General features: G+C 36.6%; 1 protein-coding gene across 2 annotated transcripts in view; it reads right to left on the bottom strand.

Annotated features, from left to right (window-relative positions):
* The window catches only part of TTC27 (tetratricopeptide repeat domain 27), a 117389-nt gene that overhangs the window by 51520 nt on the left and 43618 nt on the right, over nt 1-22251 (bottom strand). For both annotated transcript variants that reach the window (XM_061989996.1, XM_061989997.1), the window contains one exon: nt 4830-4943. In XM_061989996.1, the coding sequence (XP_061845980.1) occupies nt 4830-4943 (114 nt within the window). The remainder of the gene's footprint in view (nt 1-4829; nt 4944-22251) is intronic.

Genomic DNA, 22251 nt, shown 5'->3' with positions numbered 1-22251 from the left:
CTAACCCTCCCTCACCTACACCTCTATGGAAAAACACAAACACTCAACCTTTAAAAAAAATACCATACTGTATCCAGAGGCACGTTTTGGTTGGCAGTACCTCAATCTAAACTTCACTATACGTTATACTGGTCATGATTAAATATTCTAGTGGAATGTAAAAATAATTGGTTTAGCTCTCAAATACTGTTTCTTTTTCTTAGAAAAATGGTGGGAAAAAGTAATGTCTTTAGAAATCTTTCATCTTATTTTTGTGCATTCAAACCTCCTTTAAACAAAAACTGGAAAGTGTCAACCAGTAGCATTCGGAAAAAGCTTTTCATAAAAACTACTTATCATGAAGTAGGGATATATTTATGACTTCAAGCACAGAAGCTAAATTCGATACACTCTCATTTCAAAACTAGATATAACTATTTTCAAATAGTTAGTAAATTAAACAAACACAGCCAGGGCCACAAAAAATTGCAGCTAAAAATGCTTTACCAAACCAACCACGTAGCCTGGCTTGCTTTAGTCCTGAAAAGCATCATATGCTTGTACAGCAATACTAGCTGCAGAGCCAGCATAGAAGCAGATAAAGGTGAAAACAGGGAAAGGAAAGACAGTTACAGTAGAAGAGAACAAGAGACTCCCAGCATCACTGAGTTTATAATGGCTCATGCACTTTTCAGACAACTCTAAAATAACTTAAGAGGATCTAGTTTACCAGTTCTTATTAAAGGTGTCTTACAAGCATTTTTATAATTAAAAGTTTTATATTGCAAACAATGGATGGAATCTAATCATACTTACATGCCCCTCCTCTCATAATCTTCCATACCTAATCTTTCTACAGCAGTCTGAACTAGTAACCGTGAAATTGTAAAACAAGAACAGCTCACAAAAGTAACTTGTACAAGAATTCTATGGTTTTGAAATGTATTTTCTATTGATAAATAGATACAGAACTCACTAGGACTTTAGCATCTTCATGAAGACCATAAATAAATCCTTGTGTTATGCATGAAAATAACATCATTCACTATTCTGATTCCTTCTTTGAACTGCTAAAAATCATGATGTTAAAAAATTCTGATCTGACAGAACTCGGAATGAAAACCTTAAATGGAAAGCTATTCAAGTTATTTGATTAATTTAGCACATATCAATCCATAAACAACTTTTAACTATATTTGGAAACTAAGCTTGATACTGTATCAAATCAACACAAATACGTCATTATATTCAAATGTTGAGAAAACATAAACATACTACGATTAAAGATATTCAAAACCACAGATTCTGTTTGTACTGTGAGGTCACCTCCTTAAATGTGACAGTGCATGCTAATCAAATCGTTAACATTACTGCAGTTGCAGAACAGAAAGTCAGATAATTGCACTTGCAACGATAGGCCCTTCATGAATATTTCTGTTGTCAGATTGTCAAAATGTATAGTATAACAATTTCCAGTACTCAGGTTTAATCAAGCTAGACAAAAATGTTGGAGACGCTCCAACTGTTTCATGCCGCAGGGTATGAAGGATCCTGAGATTGCTTCCCAAATGTCATCAGAGCTACATCTCCCAGACTTGAAATCCTGGCTTTTTTGATACTTTCCTGCTGATCCCAGGAAATTCCAATACAGCAACTCTGTGTCCTCTTCAGCAAAAGAACAATGCAGCAGCACATCCCAGCTGTACTCCTTCTAAGATCCATGCATCGCTAAAAACTTTAAATGAAACAGCAGCTTTTTGGGATTTAATTACACAGCACCATAATCATGTTTTACACATTCCTGACTGTTCTAGTCTGCAGGAATGTTACCTGATGGACATATTGAAATGTTTGCTGTTCATGTGTGACAACAAAACCTAACACCATAATGATGACAAATGGTTAACAAAACTATGTAATAAGAAGGAAATCTTTACATAGTCTACAGACCTTTACTTTGATTTTGGTTGTTTTGGTTTTTTCCTTTTTAATAAACCCTATTAGCTGACATTTCAGAATTTTAAAATTTCTTTTTTTGCATTAGAAAACTGATCTTTTTGTTTGGAGCAAGATTATTTAACCATCCTCTCAAACTTGAAATAAAAATATTAATCACTACGTATCACAAGAAAATCAAAATCAAAAGTGCTTCTTTATTCATAAATACATTTTCTTTCTCTCATAAGATGGTTATCGGGCGAGTCAACATGGCTTCACCAAGGGGAAATCCTGTTTGGCCAACCTGATATCTTTCTATGAGTTGCATAAGCGGCTGGCTAGATGAGGGGAGAGCAGCAGATGTCATCTACCTTGACTTCAGCAAAGCTTTTGACACTGTCTCCCATAACATCATCATCAGTGCAGGCAGTGTGGCTTGAATGAGTGGACAGTGAGGTGGATCGAGAGCTGGCTGAATGACAGAGCCCAGGGAGTGGTGATCAATGGCACAGAATCGAGTTGGAGGCCGGTGGCCACTGGAGTTCCACAGGGATCGATTCTGGGGCCAGTCTTGTTCAAAGTCTTCATCAACAACCTGGATGAGGGGACACAGGGTACCCTCAGCAAGTTGGCTGATGACACCAAACTGGGAGGACTGGCTGATTCCCCAGAAGGCTGTGCTGCCATTCAGTGGGATCTCGACCGGCTTGAGAGTTGGGCAGAGAGGAACCTCATGAGGTTCAACAAGGACAAGTGCAGAGTCCTGCATCTGGGAAGGAACAACCCTATGCACCAGTACAGGCTGGGGATTGGCCTGCTGGAGAGCAGCTCTGCAGAGAGACCTGGGAGTCCTGATTGATAATAAACTAACCATGAGCCAGCAATGTGCCCTCGTGGCTAAGAAGGCCAATGGCATCCTGGGATGCATCAAGAAGAGTGTGGCCAGCAGGTCAAGGGAGGTTCTTCTCTCCCTCTACTCTGCCCTGGTGAGGCCTCATCTGGAGTCCTGTGTCCAGTTCTGGGCTCCTCAGATCAAGAGGGACAGGAAAGAGTCCAGCAAAGGGCCACTAAGATGATCAGGGGACTGGAACATCTTTCATACAAGGAAAGACTGTGGGAACTGGGGCTGTTTAGTCTAGAAAAGAGGAAACTGAGGTGAGATCTTACTAACATTTACAAATATCTAAAGGGTGAGTGTCAGGAGGTTCCAGCATCCCTTTTTCTATAATAGCTAGCAACAGGACAAGGGATAATGGGATGAAGCTGGAACACTGTCCTGGTTTAGCAAGAAGCAGCTTTTACTTGGTAACAGGGGGAGCGGGTTGCAGTGAAGACCCGCTAAAGAGTTTGTGGACTCTCCTCCGGCTCCTGGGTTCAGACCCACCTCTGGGCCAACTGGGCCAATCTGGCTCCTCCGCGATCACTATTTAGGGACGGGAATCTGAAGTGCTTGCAGGAGGTGTAAGAGTGATATAAGATGGAGGTGACCACATGGACCCTACAGCGAGAGACGGAGGAAGGAAGGAGAAGCAATAGACCAGAGACCACTCTGCAAGCCATGGTGAGAATGCAGGCTGTACCCCTGCAACCCATGCAGGGCCATGGCAGGACTGAGAGCCACGAGCAGCTCCATGTGAGTGCAGTCTGTGTGAGGGCGAGGGACTGTGTGGGGAGACGGCCATGGCCCAGGCCGTGCTGGAGAGCCAGCGCGCCACAGAGCAGCCCCACACGAGAGGCAGAAAGGAGCTGCAGCCTTTGGAATAAATGAGCGTCGGAGCAGCCCGTGCAGGGCTGTCGTGTGTGTGAGGTACCCCATGGACTTTCAGGGAGGACTGGTGCGGAGCCCATCTGTCTCCTGAGGAGGGACAAACAGCAGAAGCTATCAGGAATAGACTGATTGAAACCCCCACTCCCTGCCCCCCTGAGCCATTCAGCAGGGGAGGAGGTAAAAACACCAGGATCAGGGCTCTGAGCCCCGGAAGAGGGGAGGTGTGGCAAGAAGGTGTTCTTAAAGGGCTGGTTGGACTCTTGTTGTATTACTCTGTGTTGTTTTATTTTGGTTATGTTTTGGGTTTTGGGGGTATGTTTTAGTTGATGTTGCATTAAATTATTTTCTGTTTTCTTCCCCAAGCTGAGTAGCCTGGTCTGTTTTGTCCTGAACCTTAAGTGGCAATTAAGCTCTCCCTGCCCTTTGCCAATTCTCAGCCTCTTCGGTACTTGAGGCTAATCGTGGTCTTTTGCTCCCTGATAGGCCTAAACCAGGACAAACACAAAAAGTTCCACTTAAATATAAGAAAAAACTATTTCACTGTGAGGGTGATGAAGGAGTGGAACAAGCTGTCCAGAAGGTTTGTAGAGCTTCCTTCCTTGGAGGTCTTCAAGACCTGACATGTTCCTATGAGACCTAGATGAACTTGCTTCTGCAGGGAGGTTGGACTAGATGATCTCTAAAGGTCCCTTCCAATCCCTACCATTCTATGATTCCATGATTCTACAATAAGTATCAATGACTACTTACAACTTTCAGTGTTTTCTACAGATGATTCACTTGAGTAAAAAGTATTAAAAAATGACAGCAGTAGCAGCTTTAAGTTCATAAACTTCTATATAAAAAACTCCTCAGATCAGAAGTTAGAAACTAGATATAAGAAAACAGATGTTCATTTCAATCTTCCAAAACACTACGAGTTTTTGAAAGGAATTGACCATTTCTTACCTGTTAATAATAATTGAGCTTCTCTCAAGACTGGTAGACATAAATGCATTTGTGCTTTATGCATCTAGTTTAAAGACATAGTTAAATTATTTCACTGTACAGTTTGTACCAAACTGCAGAAGCTCCTAACTCCTATCTGTGTCCACCTAATATAGAAAAAACCCCTAATGATAACACAGCGACTCAGAAGTCTCACCTGAGTCTGCTTCATTGCCCGTTCAATTCTGCGAGTACTTCCTTTCTCAAGCTTGGTCCGAAGCAGTAAAGCTGATGTCTGAATGGCCCAGAACTTTGGCTGAGAAAGCAAACACTGCAGAGAAATAAAAAAAACCATTGTTTTCATTATTTCATGTTAAAAGACACTGAAAATAAAAAAGTTTATAACAGTGTTCTCAAGCATGAATGCTGTTTCCTATTCTGAAAGGCAAAGGTGTAGCTGTAGTTCTTATTTGATGAGTTGAAGGCTCAATAGATAACATTAATCAATTTTCAATAAAATGGTAGCCATTAAAACTATTTTTCCTCCTCAGCTACTGCAACATTCTCTGTACATGTACCCACATGGTGCATACACCAGGCTGCAAAAATTTAAAAGGCTACTCATAATCAAAGGAAACTAAAGAATTTCCTACTGAGCAGTCTGGCTCAGCCTTCTCCACACCTGCATATTGGATAGCTATAGACAGCAGAATGAATCCTACTTCTGAACAAAACCAGTTCTCTCTTGGCCTCTCATATGTGAAGTGCTCTTGACATCTGCTTTAACAGCACCTCTACATTAAATAAGCTGAAAATCACACGAATCTGAAGACTATTAATTTAGAATTTGCCATGACCTGAGAAAAAACAGGTCACTTTTTTGATGTGTAGTAGGTATATAGAGAATACAGAGTAATCTAGGTAGAAAAGCTGTCCTAAAGACATGGTAGGTTACCACTTGGAATGCCCTGCCCTGATGCCAGGAACTTGATGCCTATCTCCAACCATGGATTCTTAGGAAAGCCCAGTAGGAGATACATAGCCAATACAGCTTTCATATCCTATAACAATCCACCTGGATTCTTTCTAATATGGTTACCAACACAGTTTAGCATTTTTCTGTTAGGTATTTACTTTGAAAAGTTACACAGCAGGAAGACTTTTTTACTGATTTTATTGATACGATTCAGCTTCTCTGAGAAAATAAATTTGTCTGTAGATGTTCACAGACTGGAGAAAAAGCTCCAGTGGTTTTTATTCTTTCCTCTCAAAGATCTCCCAAGCATGAAAAAGTATAATTTGCTGGTGTGGTTTGTCTGAAATGTCTGACAAATTTCTGTCATATTGTAATATATCTGTTTTTATTTTCCCTAGTGTTTTCACAGGAAAGGAAGCAGGAACAAACAAGCTAAACTAAATTATCTCCAAGCAAAACTACAATAGGAAAAGAGGCAACAAATGAAAGCACACATTAAAACAGTACAAATGCATGTACAGACACCAAGCACTTCAACATTACTTGATCCTCCCTCTTGTGATTAACAGTTTCTGCACTGATTCTTTCATGACTTCTACTCAGTATTCTATACCATAGGATCTGGATGCGTTAGAAGAACGCGATTACAACATCCTATATTCTGTATACTTTTCAAGTGCCCCTTTACAAATTAGTTATGATCCGTAAATCTGTTAACTAGTCCAAATCCTAGTTCTGAGAGCTCATCTCTCTCATCTCATCATGGAAAGTTCAGTCTACTGCCTAGTGCTGTTTGGTCTTAAGACAAACCTTCCACTACAAGAGACAAGTAAGGCATTTCTAAAAGATTACCCTGGTTTCTGAATTTATTCTTTGGTGACTGCAAAAAAAAAACCCTAAAGGGATTGTTAGAGTAAACGCTTGAACAATACTTACCTTAGCTTAAAAACTTATTTTCTGAGAAAAGTTACCCTTTCCTCCCACTATTGGTATTCTGTCTTTTTGAGGTTTTTTTACTTATAGGGAACTTTTCTTCTGCTACATAGCAGCAGATACTAGTATTTATTTTTCAAATGAACACATCTCTAAAAAGGAGGACTTAACTAATAATGCTCCTAAAGATATTTTCAGGTCCAATTATAGCTCTTGTCCAGCAGCAGAGTATTTGTCCCCTCACTCCAGTTCACCTATGGACTGGCACAAGCACCTATGGGCATAGCACAAAGCCTTTGTGCATGAACCCCAGCTCAAGAGGGACAGGGAACTGCTGGAGAGAGTCTAGTGCAGGGCCACCAAGATGATCAACGGACTGGAGTAGCTTCCTTAAGAGGAAAGACTGCGGGAACTGGGGATGTTTAGTATAGAGGAGACTGAGTGGGGCGTCTCATTAATATTTACAGATATGCCAGGAGGTTTGGGCATCACTTTTTTCTGTTGTATCTAGTGACAGGACAAGGGGTAATGGGATGTTTATACTCAAGAGCTGTACAGAATAATTTCAGAACACGTATCTGTAACTATTAACCAAAATTTAATCTTCTGTCCAAAATATCCACACATTTTCTTCTAAGTCCCAAAACTTTACATTTTCACCCGAAGCTCAACCTAGACTCTGTTGATGAGATTGTACATTGAAATCAAACATTTGGAAAAAAGAAAAGCTTAAGCAAGATTATGCAAGTTTTGTCAACATATTTAAAAGTTTATTGTACTGATTCAAAGGCAGCTAAGAAAATTAACAAAATAATTCTAAACCACAACCACTATTGAGACTCTTCACAAGCCATCTTTGTTCTTACTTTAGAGAAAGAACAATAGAACTATGAAAATTAGATGGGGCAAGAAGAAAGGAAGGAAAACAAGGTTATGCAACATTTTCTGCTCTGAATGGAACGTTGTCACACAGGAAAACTAACTTCTCCAATTCTATCTCAACTTTTTTTCCTACAAGAACCCTTTATACCATCCTCTCCTAGCATATCAAAGTGTAAAAAGTAGATTATCAAAATACTGAATGCAATATTCTGTTTCATGTAATCTTATATGACATTGCAATGAAACAATATGATCCAGATCACAGCCCACCACAGTTCTGCCAAATGCAAGCTATCTCTCAGATACCATTAATGAATGATTCAGTCTCATCATTGTTCAGAATTTAACCTGGTGTGGCGCATTCCCTAATCACTCTAATAAATTTCTGTTATATAGATTGTGCAATTCTGTTTAAAACTTAGAACAAGATAACAAGAATCTTCAAGGAAGCTTGTGTCATGGGTTTTTCAGATGTACACATACATACAAATATATCTGTATATTCTTTATGAAGTTATAGTGGTTGGTTTTAAGGAAACTACAGATAGAGAAAGTACTCTGCATCTTAAAAATCAAGAATGTAACACATTAAAAACTAAAAAAGAAAAGTTAACTAAAGAACCCAGGGAAAGTTGGGACACACAGAGAGGCACTAAAGAGTACTAAAAGAAGGCCAACTGACAGTTCAAACCAAAACAGTCTTGGACAGATGAATAGGACTGTATCAGTCAGCCATGACTTATAAAAGGTATAGATGGTTCAGAGCAACTCTTCTGCATTACTCTCTGTTATTTTAGAAAGCAGGAGTTTCTATAGGAATTCTTTCTGATGTATAAGTCGGGAAGAGCTTACACAGGCTTATTAAACATGGTAGACAAGCTGGAGCAGTTAAAGATGATCCGTGTGATTGCTATGATGAAGCTATCAACCGAAAATGGACTTTCAAACTCTGAACACTTAATTGCAACCAGTTGTGGAATTTCCAAGAGTTCACACATCAGTCCATTGCTAAAACAAAAATATTCTGCTTATTAGTCAAATTGACAGGATCTGGTGAAATTACTTACTTGAAGGCATAAGCATGAGGCACCCTGAGGATTGCTCTATTCCTCTGTCATCCTCTCCATAGAAATGACCTTTAGATTCGCACAGGTATTTGCTAACATATTTTAAGTCACAAAGAAACAAACAGAAAACACTGGGAGGGATTTAGGAAAAAAAAAAAAAGAAAAAAAAAATCCTTCTAGATTCTTTTTTATTACCAATTTTGGTTAACTCCTTGGTTTGCTTTTCCAAAATGACACACAAAATTAAGATTCATGTCTGTTTATCATTAATCTTGCTTCATGTAAGCAAGTATATAACTACATGATGATTTTCACAAATTCAGATAATTAATACGAAACATCATTTCTTTAATATGACCAAATGCAAAATGACAGCCTTGCAACTCATTCTATGCTTTTCTGCAAGATGAGGCAATACTGTGTCTTCTTTTCAACATTCTATATTTTGCATGGGAGTCGGGTGAGTACATTAATAAATTCCATAGTCAGAGGCACATGACTGAGGCATGAACAGGCAAAATTCTTGTTTGTTGCTTTTCAGATGTATCTGTTAATCTCTGGTGAAGGACTTTATCACTGAGAGCTACCTTACAAGAGTCTTATTTATTTTTAAGAATACAGCACAGGATTCTTTTTCTATGGAATTCAAACTTAAGAAATAAGATAAGAAAATTAGTATGACATACGGGAGAATTTAATTGTGTTTTTAACAATCTCATTTAAATAATCTCATGCTTAAGCTTCTGTGCAACTAAGTTCAAATGACACCGGTTTAATTAGAATTTTTACTTTCAAAAGTTTCTCCTAGCACTGAACTGGCAGCAAAAACAGTAAAATGAAATATAACTTAAAATAATTGACTTAAGGAAAAACCTGAAAGATGCCATATTATCATAAAAAATTTCCTTCATTTTAGTCTACATATTTTCAACACAGTAGTATTTCATAAAAAATTACTCATTGCAATTCTGAAAAAAGTATGCACATGAAACTTTCCCCTGAGAAGCCGTTTGATGAACTTTACAAAACTATTCTAATTGCCTTAGAATTAAGGCAAGGCAAGGTCTAGAGAGAAGTGAAAAGAACACATGGTTCAGGAAATGTCCTTAGAATATGAACTCCTCAATCAATTGAGCTTGGACACAGATGATTTCCAGAAGTACTGGCAACTTCTGGTTGAGATAAGGTTTCTAACTTTAAACAGTAATTCTGTTAGAACCCTATGAGGTAAAATAAAGTATATTTGTGATTAAGTGGTTCCCAATACTAGTGCTTGTTTAAATGTTGTATTGAAATGCATAAATATCAAGAGAATAAGAAAAATACTAGATTTCAAGTTACAATTAAGCGATAGAATCATGGCTTGGTAACAAACCAAGCCAGTCAATATGATCATTTTTGCTTTTCTGCTTGCTATATGAACATGTAAAAATTTCCTCCTTGCTGAAACAAAGCAAATAGCTTCTCTACTCAAATTCAGCATACATACCAATTCTGCTGTACATGCCAAGAAATAATAACCAAAAGAAGATATGATTATATATCATCACCAGTGAACACATAACACTGAGGCTTTACAGACTTTAAATTTCTCCTGGTAGTGTTTTTATTCTTATCACAACACTCAACAGTTTACTACTCCTTCAGTAACTAGAAATTAAGAGGAAATCATGGTAATCATGTGCATAGATAAAACTTCAAAAAGTAATAAATTCACAACTAAAAAAATTTACTGTTTTCTAAACAGATAAACTGAAGCCACATATTTAACTTGATAAGAAGCATTTGATATTTAATCTGATTTAAATATATATGTCAAAGGATTGTTGTTGTTGTTCTGGTGAATATAAATATTCTATTTTTAAAATAGAAGTTCATATTTCATAATGATCACACAATACATGCTCTGTATTCTCAGAGATTAAATTGAGAATAAACTTTAAAATGCACTTAGAATTACAGAACACTGAATAACAATTGGAATAAACAGGGTTTTGTCTTTGATCCACCACTGTCCTCAGTTTAATGCTATCTCAAGTTCTCTCCTCTTTTTATTTCCCATCATGGTACTATATATAAAACTTCTCTGTCATTACATACGATTCATTTTGTTCCACATAATGATATATAATTACTGTATGTACACCTCTTTGTATATTATTAAAAGTTGTGTTAATACTGTACACTTAAAATGTGTATCTGTAAATCTCCATCTAATTCATCCCATGACTACACACTCCCATACACATTCATTTTAGAGTGGCTACACTTTATTCACATTAATTCATATTAATAGGGGAGCTCTTCCAGTCTCTTCATAAAACACCAGTTTATTGAAATTCAATAATCTTAAATTCAGTTAGAAATAACTTCGCTTACTTCTGAGAGTATCACCTTCATGAACAATGACTTGACTTTAGGTTCAAAATTCAAACATAACCTGGCATTAAAAAAAATACAAATTCCCCTTGAATAGAGAATTGGAAAAGGTGGCAACAAAACACAAATTCAAATGTCAAATTCAAGCCTACTGACATAACTGCTTGTCCATGAGAAATTATACTAATGGATTTTGCAGTACAATCCTCCATTTACTTAAAATATCATGACTACACAACAGTTCTGAACAAACAACAGTCATTAACTTGGGAACAAATAGGATGCTGAAGCAAATGATGTCCAACCATCTTCTCATTATAGCTTCTGCATCTATAACCATTAGCACTGCAGACAACATTCTCAAATAATAATTTTGGAATTTGCACCACTAATCAGGGTGGTATTTTGAGCTCCTACAAATTTCTCACCTTCCTTAAGTATTATCAACAAGATAATATTGAATATTTTGATTGCATGTGTCCATAGTTGAATAAGACCTACTAATCTGAAAAAAACAAGTTTTGGCCATCAGTTCAAGAAAGTAAACCTTCAGTTAAAAAACTGTCATCTTTACAAACATTAGGATTGCTTTAGGCACAAGCAATTAGAAGATGTAAGGCAACATATTCTCCAGTCACATTTTATTAGCTATGAACACTTCATACTTTCTAAGGCTCAACAACAACAAAAAATAATGAAAGTCAGACTTCACTCTTGTTACAACTTGACAAATTCTAATCATATTTGACATAATTATGTCCTTTGAGAGCAACATAAACAAAGCAAATTGTATTTCCATACCTTGAGAACGCCTGGCTTCCATAAATCTTAAGACAGTGGATATATTGAGTGGTTAGCAGGTAGGAAGGCAGAGAAGAAAAGATAGCCTGTATTTTATCCACTAAATCTAGTTCCTAGCATGGACTAGCCAATAGACTTAGTAGATTGTCTTTTTCTTACATTATTTAAGATCTAAATAGGGGGAATATTCGTATTACTGTATATTCTAGTCTACATACATCTCCTTAAGGTCAAAAGAATTGCTCAGACAATAAACAAACAAAGGTCATGTAGATACTTTTTAAGAAATATCAAAACCTGTGCTGTATGTGGCTTGACACATCTGCTTAATTTTCACACTTGCACTAAACATTGAAATCCATCCCAACCATGAAGTCACTCAAAGGGTCATTTAGTATTACCGGCTCACCCTGAAATTAAAGGCGTATATACATCAACACAAAAGCAATAGTTTTCAAAATTTATTGATTTTTTTCCTATTAAACAGACAGAATCTAGCTAGCAACTGACCACATCGTTTTCCATATGGTTTTACCAGCTAGAATTTATTTTTTTTAAAAAATTCCAACAATATGCAAAGTCTTTGGAGTTATAGACTACTAACTGATCTGACAGTCTTTGGGCAAAACTAGAAAGAGAGGGATAATTTACATTTTCTTTGCAAACGCCACAACTTGTACAATATACTTTAAATGAATTACATTTCGGGCATTATTCCAAGTCACAGAATCACAGACTCTTAAGGGTTGGAAGGGACCTTGAAAGATCATCTAGTCCAACCCCTCTGACAGAGCAGGACCACCTACAGTAGGTCACACAGGAAATCCCGTGTTTATTTTTCAATGATGAATAGGGAAAATGTATTATTACTTGGTTAAGACTTAAAATATGTTCTTGCCTAATAGTATCTAGTACAAATTCTACATGGCACCTTTAGAGTACTAAACCAAAAATCTTTGCACTGTGTACAACAAAAAAGTCAGGCAGCGCTTGAGCTCGTATGACATACATTAGCAGTTTTCTTTTATTAGGTCTTTCATTGATTTTAATGAGTTGTTACATCACGATAGCACGTTACAGAGTCAAACCTATGATCACTTGTGATTTTAAGGTCTCTTAATATCAGGACTTTCAAAATTAATTGTGTCTGACTGTCAGTGAGGTAAACCACAGAGACAGGCAGAAATCCTGAAAGTATTAAAGTGACAGAGGAGATTTACTTTCCTGCACCGGATGAGACATCAGGTTGCGCACAGTGCCATTTTCCAGTACTGCTTTAATACTCCATATGTATTTCAGTAGGCTTAGACCACACATTCAGTATACTTTTTTCCAAAGTCTAAAGCTCTTCACTCAGCTGTACGACAACAGTTTATTTTGGGATATAAAACTAATCCTAGGACTGTGCAACTAAAACAGCTTTGCACTGCAACAGGTGTTGGCTGATCATGAGCAGCACTGGCCTTAAGGCTCTTATCTACAGCCATTAGAAATAGTTCTTGGTGTTAAAAAGTCAAGAGCAAGAAGGAAACACGATCAGTGATCCACATAGAGCCACTAGCTTGATTGGAATGGTATTTTTAAAATTCAATTTGTCTAGTCTTGTCTGGCAGCCTCAGCACTCAAGTTGTAACATTACATCATCGTAAATACAGAATATCTTTTGTTGAATTTGATGGCTAAAACAAGACAACCTTATCTGACATTTGCATTTTTATATACTTCAATGTGCTTCAATGAGATTTTTCCACAGAAATAATTTCAGTCTTGGTTAACAATGTATTTGAAAGAAAATATTAATTCTGAGAGTTTTATGCACACACACACAGTTTTTTTTTTTCTTGCCCACCTGCAGCTATAAGGACTCATTATAAGTTTTCATTTTATCTTTATAAAGCAAAATGTATGCAAAGATATTAATCTTACTTAAACAGTTAATTATCTAGGCTATACTAGACTGATTTAGAAATAAATGCTAGATTTAGCATAGTAGCAATTACATTGCACTTACGTAAATGCAATTTAAAGTTCTTTAGCATCTCATTTAAACTCAGTTTGCAAGTGACTGACTCTCTGGAATTTATCATATTTGGAATTGATCACATCTGAAACTACATTAAATACAGTGAGTTACTCAGTAGCTGGCTTACCAATTCAAAAGTTAGAAAGCAAGCCTGGAATAAATTTTCTTCTCACATGACTCTCAAAATATTCCACTAACATATACAAAAAGGCTAACATCATTTTTCTTTAACTGTATTTCCCACAGTTTTCAGCTCCACTCAGAAAGCGTTCTATAGCAAATGGGTAACTCTTGGTAAGATCCACTCACACTAATCCTCATATTCCATCCTGCTTATTGCTCTAAATAAATTTCCCCTCCATGGTACTGGTTTTAAGCAGCATCTTTTATTCATTCTGATATCTACCTTTCAAATAACAGCTTCTGGGCATTTATACTAGGTCAGCTTAAAAATTGTGCTGGCTTTTTTGCCATTTCTGTAGTACCTAGGACTTAAAGAAGAAAAAAAAATCAGGCAGAAGAGCTTCAAAATTAGTCCCCCTGTGTCTTTTTACACAGGCAGCAATCACAAGAAGGTTCTCTAAAAAGACTTGAAACAAGCATCAACCTTAGGGAGTCTCTGAGAAAGCCTCTTATTCTCCATTATCTTTACAAAAGTTCCTAGCTTATGCACATCAGTTAGACGTCCAACTGAGGTGCTTATTGCCAATGAATCCTCTAGACAAGCTGCTTTACCTCTGGTCTTGGTTCTTGTATCATTAGTTAGAAGAACATCCAGCTTAGCTAACTTGCATGTCTGCAAGTACTCAACTTTCAGACACCCATGGAAGGAACAGCAACAAAATATTGTTAAACCCCAACACTCAGTGTAATTTTAGACTCATTAGAAAAAAATCAACTTGGATCAGGTTCTGATAGGAAAACGTTTCAAATAATTTTTCCCCTTAGGATTTTCTACTATCTATGAGCAGCGCAGAAGTATTATCTCAGGATCAAATTATTTGTTCAGTTCTACTTATATATCCAAACTGCAGATCTATCCTGGATGTCCAAAATGTCCCTTCCAGCCCTTGAGATTCTGTGATTCTGTAACAGGCAATGGTGGGCTGATATTTAACAAGTTTCTGAGAGCTTAATGCTCCATGATGGTACTACGTGGTATACATACTGTATCCTCTTGTAAGAGCTAAAAAAGGAATAATTTTTCATGCTGCTGCTTAAACTTTTTGGAGGGTTTTAGTTGGGTTTTCTTTTCATTTTGGGAGACTGTTTAAATTTAGAAATAAGTTTTCCTTGGAGGTTCCTAATTAGATTTTTTAGAAGGATAAGAAACTAGAGAAGAAAAGGAAATGTCAGGAAGAAAAAAGATACTGTTTTATTTAAAGGAATCTGCTTTCAATGACTAGCAAAGGCTAAACCACATAAGATATGGCTCCTATTTTCACCTAGAATGGAGTCCAGCCATATTACTGACACTCCCTCTGTTGCACCAAACTTATCACTTATACTGTGTTATGCTGAAAACAACTTCAGCCAGATGACTGTAGTAGCATTGTCTTTTTCAGGTCTGTGGTTTGGACTTACTCCTGAAACAGCACAAGTACAGACTTCCATACCACATCACAGTACTGCATTTCTTTCCTAAGGCCTGTTCTCAACAGCAATAAATCAGGTTTCTGGATTCAAAAGCCTAGACATTAACTCTTTAGTACCAATAAGTATAAGGATTTCCCTAGGTATTAAACAACAGTGTCAGTTTAACTGCTCAGTCTCAGGAATTTCACCATCTATTGCCAAGGTTCTGAACACACCGTGTGCTCTTTTGATAATATGCTGAAAAACAGAAAAGCACATTAAAAAAAAAAATTCTCTCTGCACAGGTAATAAAACAGTGAATTTGGTTTGAGAATGGCTAGATATTATATTTTAAAGACAGCTAGATAGTTTTAAGACTACATGGTGCAATGGTACATGCTGACCAAGGGCTCGCAATCTGTTTAGCCTCATGACAAACAAAGAAAATGACAGACAAAAGTGTGAGAGACAGAAAATCAGTGGTAAAGGAGAATATAACTTGTTCCATTTGGAGTGGCCATTGCAGAGAAGAAACACGTCTTACCCCCAACTAGGCATACCCTTGGAAACTACCACAGTAGGCTCATAAATCCTCTGCCCTGCTTGCTCCATCCTACCCTCAGCCTTGCCTCTCCTGACAAGGAGCAGTTTTGGAACAGACAGTGCTATAGGCTACCTTATCTTCTGCTGATAGAAATGTATTCCCCAGGGGGATAGTTACGTCTTTTCATCTTTCCCTTTCTGGTTCCGCTGCCAGTGGCTACAGACAATAACCATGATTTGTCAATATTTTCTTTAGGTTGTACACCTCTTTCTAAGCGTGTACTTATAAATTTGGGGTTTTTTAATAGTACTCCTTACTCAGCAAAATCTAGCTAAGACTACACTGTCAGGTTCCCATTTCTTTGCTTGTTTGAACTGTTCAGGGCAAACTAAATGTTTGCAGCACTCTGGAGCAGTGGAAAAAGTCCCTGAGGCCTGACAGATGCTGCATCCTTATTGCAACTAGCTCAGGGTGGTAGGATTTGTCCATTTTGCTTGGCTACTTGCATTTAAGAGCTCACTCCTATGTTTTTTCCATCACTGTATTCCTTCCACAGACAGCCAGTGATGATTTATGTTTATTTGGTCTACCCACAGCCTCTGGAAGAATACAGCAGTATTCATATATTATATCATGTGAATACAGTATATTCATATATTATGTGTATGTAGTATATTATATACTGCTGCTATCTGATGCAGCATAGATTCTTTAACAAAAACTTCTATCTTAACTTTTACAATATTAACTTTGGGACAAATATCCATTTAAAATAATTATCCTTAAATATCTGAGTATCTTTTACAGGAAGAGAATGTAGGGTAACAAAAAATGCTGTTTCTCAGACAGATTTGGACCATAACAAAAAATTATACAACATGATGGCACCTTAAAAGTTCCCTTCACATTCTTGGGAAAAGGCATAAAATTATCTTCTTGAAAAGAATCAGTTTAAATGTTTTCATAAGTTCAGAACTTTAAGATTAGTCAATGGCATAACAAAGATACTTTTAACAGTTGCATTCAGTTTTTGCATTCTGAAGATGCCATTTGTGAACCCACACTATAATGATGTTAACTAGTCAAAATCAGCTATCACATTCTTTTCTGTAACAGCAACAGCCAAAAAAATTCAGGAAGAATTACATGTCTGAAGCAGTGATTTATAATAAGGCTGCCACCAACTTTACTATTAAGCCATAACAGAATGCAGTATCTAATTTCTATAAAACATCTTCACAACCTTTAGTTTGCAAGAAGAGCTGTCTGTAGAACAGTGAGGCACAGCAGAGGAAAACTCACCAAATGCCAGATAGGACTCTACAAGGAGCATGTCATACCTAGTTTGTTCTGAACGTCAGCATCCACGATAGGAATTCTGCTTACAACTGTCTCTGCTGTTCAGCAGTCTATGTGCTGCAATACTTGGTGTTCATAAATAAGCATGGCATGTTGAAGGCAAGATGCACACCTCAGTTAGGCTTTGGTGGGCTAAGTGGCTAGGGTCAAAGTTTGGAAATGGCAATTTCAGTGAGAGTTCTAGGACGGTCTCAGCAGTTTCTCAGAGCATAGTATATTAGCAAGTCTTGATATCCATTAAAAAATATTTCATTTTTGATTTCTTTTAGTTCCTGACTTCACCAGTAGAATATTCTCTCTTTGAAGAGCTACTGTTCCTATTACCAGCAGCCTAGCTTTAATCCTTATGTGCCAACATTTCGTTTCCAAGAGCAAAACAAAGCTGCAGCCATCTCTCTTTCAGAGACTGAAGACACACTAGTCCTGAAAGAAAACTAATTTGTTAAGCAGTTACCGAAAGTAAGGAAGGGAAGGAATAAAAATAGTCTGAAATATGTATGAAGGGAAGGAATTAGGGAAGATGAGAGCAAGACTGAGAGTCAGATAAAACAGGAGGCGAGAACTGACAAAGGAGGGCTGAAGGGAATATGCCATGTATGAGTAAACAAAAAGGGAAGCTGACATAGGCACAAGTGACTAATACTGAAAAAAAAAAGACTGAAAAATTGCTAGGGTTGTCTTGGTAGGCAAAAGTGAGTAATGTTCCTAAACCTGACAGAGCTGTGTAGAGAGACCCTATACTCTGAATATATTTTATTAGAGACCAAAGGCAATGTCTGGAATATACTTAAGACTTGAGAGAAGTTGAAAGCAAGAACTGCAATTGATTAAGAGTCAAACACAACAGTCTAGCACCTGTCCAGTTGTATCATACCATAAACAACAGCAGTTTTTCAACTAACTGTGAAAATTGGATGAATATTGAGTAATCATAGAATAGTTTGGGTTGGAAGGGATCTTTACAGGTCATCTAGTCCAACCCCCTGCCACGGACAGGGACATCTGCCCTTAGATCAGGTTGCTCAGAGTCCCATCCAGACTGAACTTGAATGTTTCCAGGGATGGGACATCTATCACCTCTCTGGGCAACCTGTTCCAGTGTATCACCACTCTCTTTGTAAAAAACGTCTTCCTTACATCTAGTCTGAAGAGACTACAAAATACTTTCATTAGACAAACAAAATAGGCAATGTTTTCAGTTATGTATCTCCAAGTTTTCTATTTTTCCAGCTCTGTTAGAGATTCAGTGCACACACAAATGTTTGTCTAATATAGATAAGGGAAAGATACAGAATATACAAACAAATGAATTAACACAATGTAGTTCTTACACAATAAGCTGTAGGATGAGAAATATGACCTTATTCCAACAACTAAATGACCTACTTGATTTCTTATTCTTACTCCTATAAACAGCTTCAAACCATGCAAGATGTTCAAAACAAAATAAAACCAATTTTTTAATACTTCCTTCCTTAATTCTAAAACTGAATGAGTTTCACACACATACATTAAACTAAAAAGGAAGGAAAACATAGTCAGTTTTAGTCAACAATAAAACCCAATCCAGGTACAATACAAATGTGGGGGAATGCAAATGCATCGTCTGTTCCCCTCCAAGTGTTGCAATGTTAAAATCAAACACCTCATTTTACAGTGCAAAAAATCTTTCACAGTACATTTACAGAAAAGTGTAAAAGTTATTTTCTCTCTCATCTTTTCTCGAAACTAGACAGAAGTAGTTGTAGAATGCGTTCGCCAACATTCTGACAAATGTACTGAAGAAATATCTAGCTGACAGAAGACATGAAGTCTTCCAAGAAAAAGAGCCCAAGCTTCAATTTAATTAATACAGGACTTCCTAAAGGATAATACAGACAAGGCAGTAAAATCTTCTCAAATACATCAAAACACATCAACTAATATCTCGTGTCAGGATTTTTATTCCAGTCCTTAAATCTCAGCTTCACAAATAGAAAAACATAAAATAATTGAAATAGTTTAAAAAATTTTTTTTGCAAATTCAAACAAACAGAACATGATGCTTTTGAACTTCTTTTTGGCATTTATTGGAATAATCTTCATAGCTAACAGCTCTACTTGCCATGATTAATGCAGCCAATCCAAATATGTCAAAAGTATTTATGCCATAATATATAATTATATACCCTAAGTGTATAAACTATACACAGGAAAAAAATCTGAATTTCTCACAGTAATCATGAGCCTCATTTATGATATACATTGCATGAATAGTTCACTAAATGAGCTGGCACTGTTTCTATTGCCTGATGCAATGAGTTAACCTTTAAAGCTGAATATGAACCTCTCCTATTTGTGTGTTCCCACAACTGAAATTAAGTTTTTGTAAGGTTCACAAACATGCCATGCAAACTACCTCATGAAATTTTCTTGCATATTCAATATAACAAATTGTCAAAAAGAATACTTTGTAAATTATCCCAATAAAAAAGTATTTGTGAAAGGAAAAAGTTAACTGATGAGATCTGCTGTCAAGAATACGTGCTTTGCCCTCTCAACCTTTAGTCATAAGGTATTGTTTAGTACATGGTCAGTACTAGAACTCAAGTGTTCTGTAAATGCAAGTAAAATAACTGTGTATGCCACTTTGATACTGAAGTAATTTCTCATCAACATAACTTGAAAATTCCACTTGACTACTAATACTTGCTGCTTTTAATAAATGATGGGAAAGAAAATATTGTAGAAATACCAGAGGTAGAGCTTACTTATACTTTGTGCTTCTATAACATAGATGGCACCATGCTTTTCCACAAAGTGCTGAAGCCAGCTAACTACTCATACAAGGGCAGCACACAGTGCAAAAACATACCCAAGACGACCGCTAAACAGAACAGGGTTTACTCAAATGAGGATAGGTAATCATGTAAGCAGATATTTTGCTGAATCTAAGCTCTAAGTGTTTATTTTGGAAAATTTTTCAAAAACATTTAAAAAACCCCCAAAGCTTTCTCCTTTAAATCACCTTTCAAAAGCCCGCGGTTTATGGACTATTGGGGGTGTTTCATTTATTCAGCTCTAGTTTTGGGCGAATAAAAGAAGAAATTCATGTAGAATTCAAAATCTATATATTTACTTTCAAGTTCATCTTATATTTTTCCCCAAAGCAGCTAGAAGAATAGCTAGAATTGACTGCACTTCTTTTACTTTTTATAAACAACAACAAAACAGTGACATTTTAGTGATGAAAATGATTCACAGTATCAGATTTGCACATTTCTGACATCTTAAGAGAGAACAAAAAATACTTCATGACTTTAATCAAGGACTGTGGCATTCTAAACAAACTTACGCAAAATTGTGTAATAAGTAAAAAAAAAATCCGCTACTTTTTCAGTGTTTGATTTTTAATATAAGCTGGAAAGAATGTTTCAGGTACTGATAACAGAAGTGTTCTACTTCAAGTCCAAACTACATACATGATACTACAGAAGAAAATTGAACTCATTTGCCTAGAGACAATAGCCTATTGATCAGAAAACAAGAATTTAACCATCTTTTTTTCAGATTATATGGAACAAACAAGATTAGAGTAATAACTGAAATACTGTGTTAAGGAAAAAAAGTAATGGACAGTACTAAAAGTGACAGAAGAGATGAAGGCAAGACATTAGGACAATTAAATAAACCTAAAGAATAATTCTTCTTCACATATGGTAAAAATACAAAAAATGTAAATTTACTTTGAAAAAAAGAGAGACTTGGATTTTATCATCTCAGTTCATCTGCCCCCTCGCCAACCAAGCAGTCAGTTCAGTAGAATATAAACCACTGAGAAAAGTGACTGCTAGTACTGATTACATATGAATTGGACTGATCATCAGAATATGTCAAAAAGGGAATATTAAACACTACATAGTAATGAGAATGTCTTGTTTCCTTCAGGTGATACCTCAGACAGGATTTTGTTGAAAAAGGGATTTAATTTCCTCTTCTTGCTATAACTATATCTTTCTTGCTTAAGTAAATTATAATAGTTATAACTGGTGAAGGACAAGAGAGGGGGAAGGGAGGCCTGTGACATGTCAACTGGCTGTCAGAGAGGTTGCTAGAAAAAATAAGCGAGCTGCTGATAGACAAAAGGAAGGAGGAGGGGGAGAAGAAAGACTGCTGTGGGAAAAAATGTTACCAACTGTCATCAAATTTGCCTGCTTAACTTCTCAAACCCTTAGACAAGCAAATAATCTATTAATATTTAAACACGATTTTGATGTTCTCTTACCACTGCACTTTCAGTGAGACCACTAAAATCTATCACTTGAATAATTCTGTAGAGATATACGAAAGTGCAGACTATTCTAGACAGGAAAGGCTGTGCCAAATTTCCTCCTGCTCAGAAACACACACTATAAATCAGGAATCATCTCCTGTAAGATACGATGCAAGCAGAGCTGTGGATGCCATGGTCTCAGGGAAGAATGCAGACCACTGAGGAGAACAAAGTTGAAAGGGATAAAAATGTCAATTATGTTGAAATCTGATACTTTGTAAAATAAAACAACTTCAAACACACTGTTACTTAATCCCAGTTTTGGAATGGAATGCAAGCTTCCCTTCTGCCCTGCAAACACATTTGCTATAGCACCCAGTTACTTTACCATAAAATATTCAAATACATTCAACACAACAACAGCAAACGTAATTGGCTAGGTTAATTCCTATCCACAATGTATTCTAAGTACCAGACACTTTGTGAATAAGCTTCCAAGAAATCTAGTTGAGTCTTTGCACGTGATACTCCAGCAGAAAGAGGCAGGTTCTCTTTTGCTATGCTCAATCCAATTTCCCAGCAATGTGTAATGGGACAGATAGCATACATGCATTAAATTAGCAAGTATTTAGATCCTGACATTCCTGGAAAAAAGAGTCAAACTTTTGTACAAAAGTGCTTAGAAGAAAAAAAAGGAAAAAAATAGAATAGTTTTGAATTCATTTACTTCTTACTAGTACTAGCAGCACTTTGCTGAAAGTGTTTGCAGTGTTATAACCTTGTAACCAACAGAGGCTATTCAAAATGGGCAATACAGCTTAGAAAAGAAGTGAAAGAGACTTTTTATA

Source organism: Colius striatus, chromosome 2 (genome assembly GCF_028858725.1).
Source record: "Colius striatus isolate bColStr4 chromosome 2, bColStr4.1.hap1, whole genome shotgun sequence".
NCBI lineage: Eukaryota > Metazoa > Chordata > Aves > Coliiformes > Coliidae > Colius > Colius striatus.
Note: the sequence above shows the minus strand (reverse complement) of the source record. Positions and strands in the feature narration are given on the sequence as shown.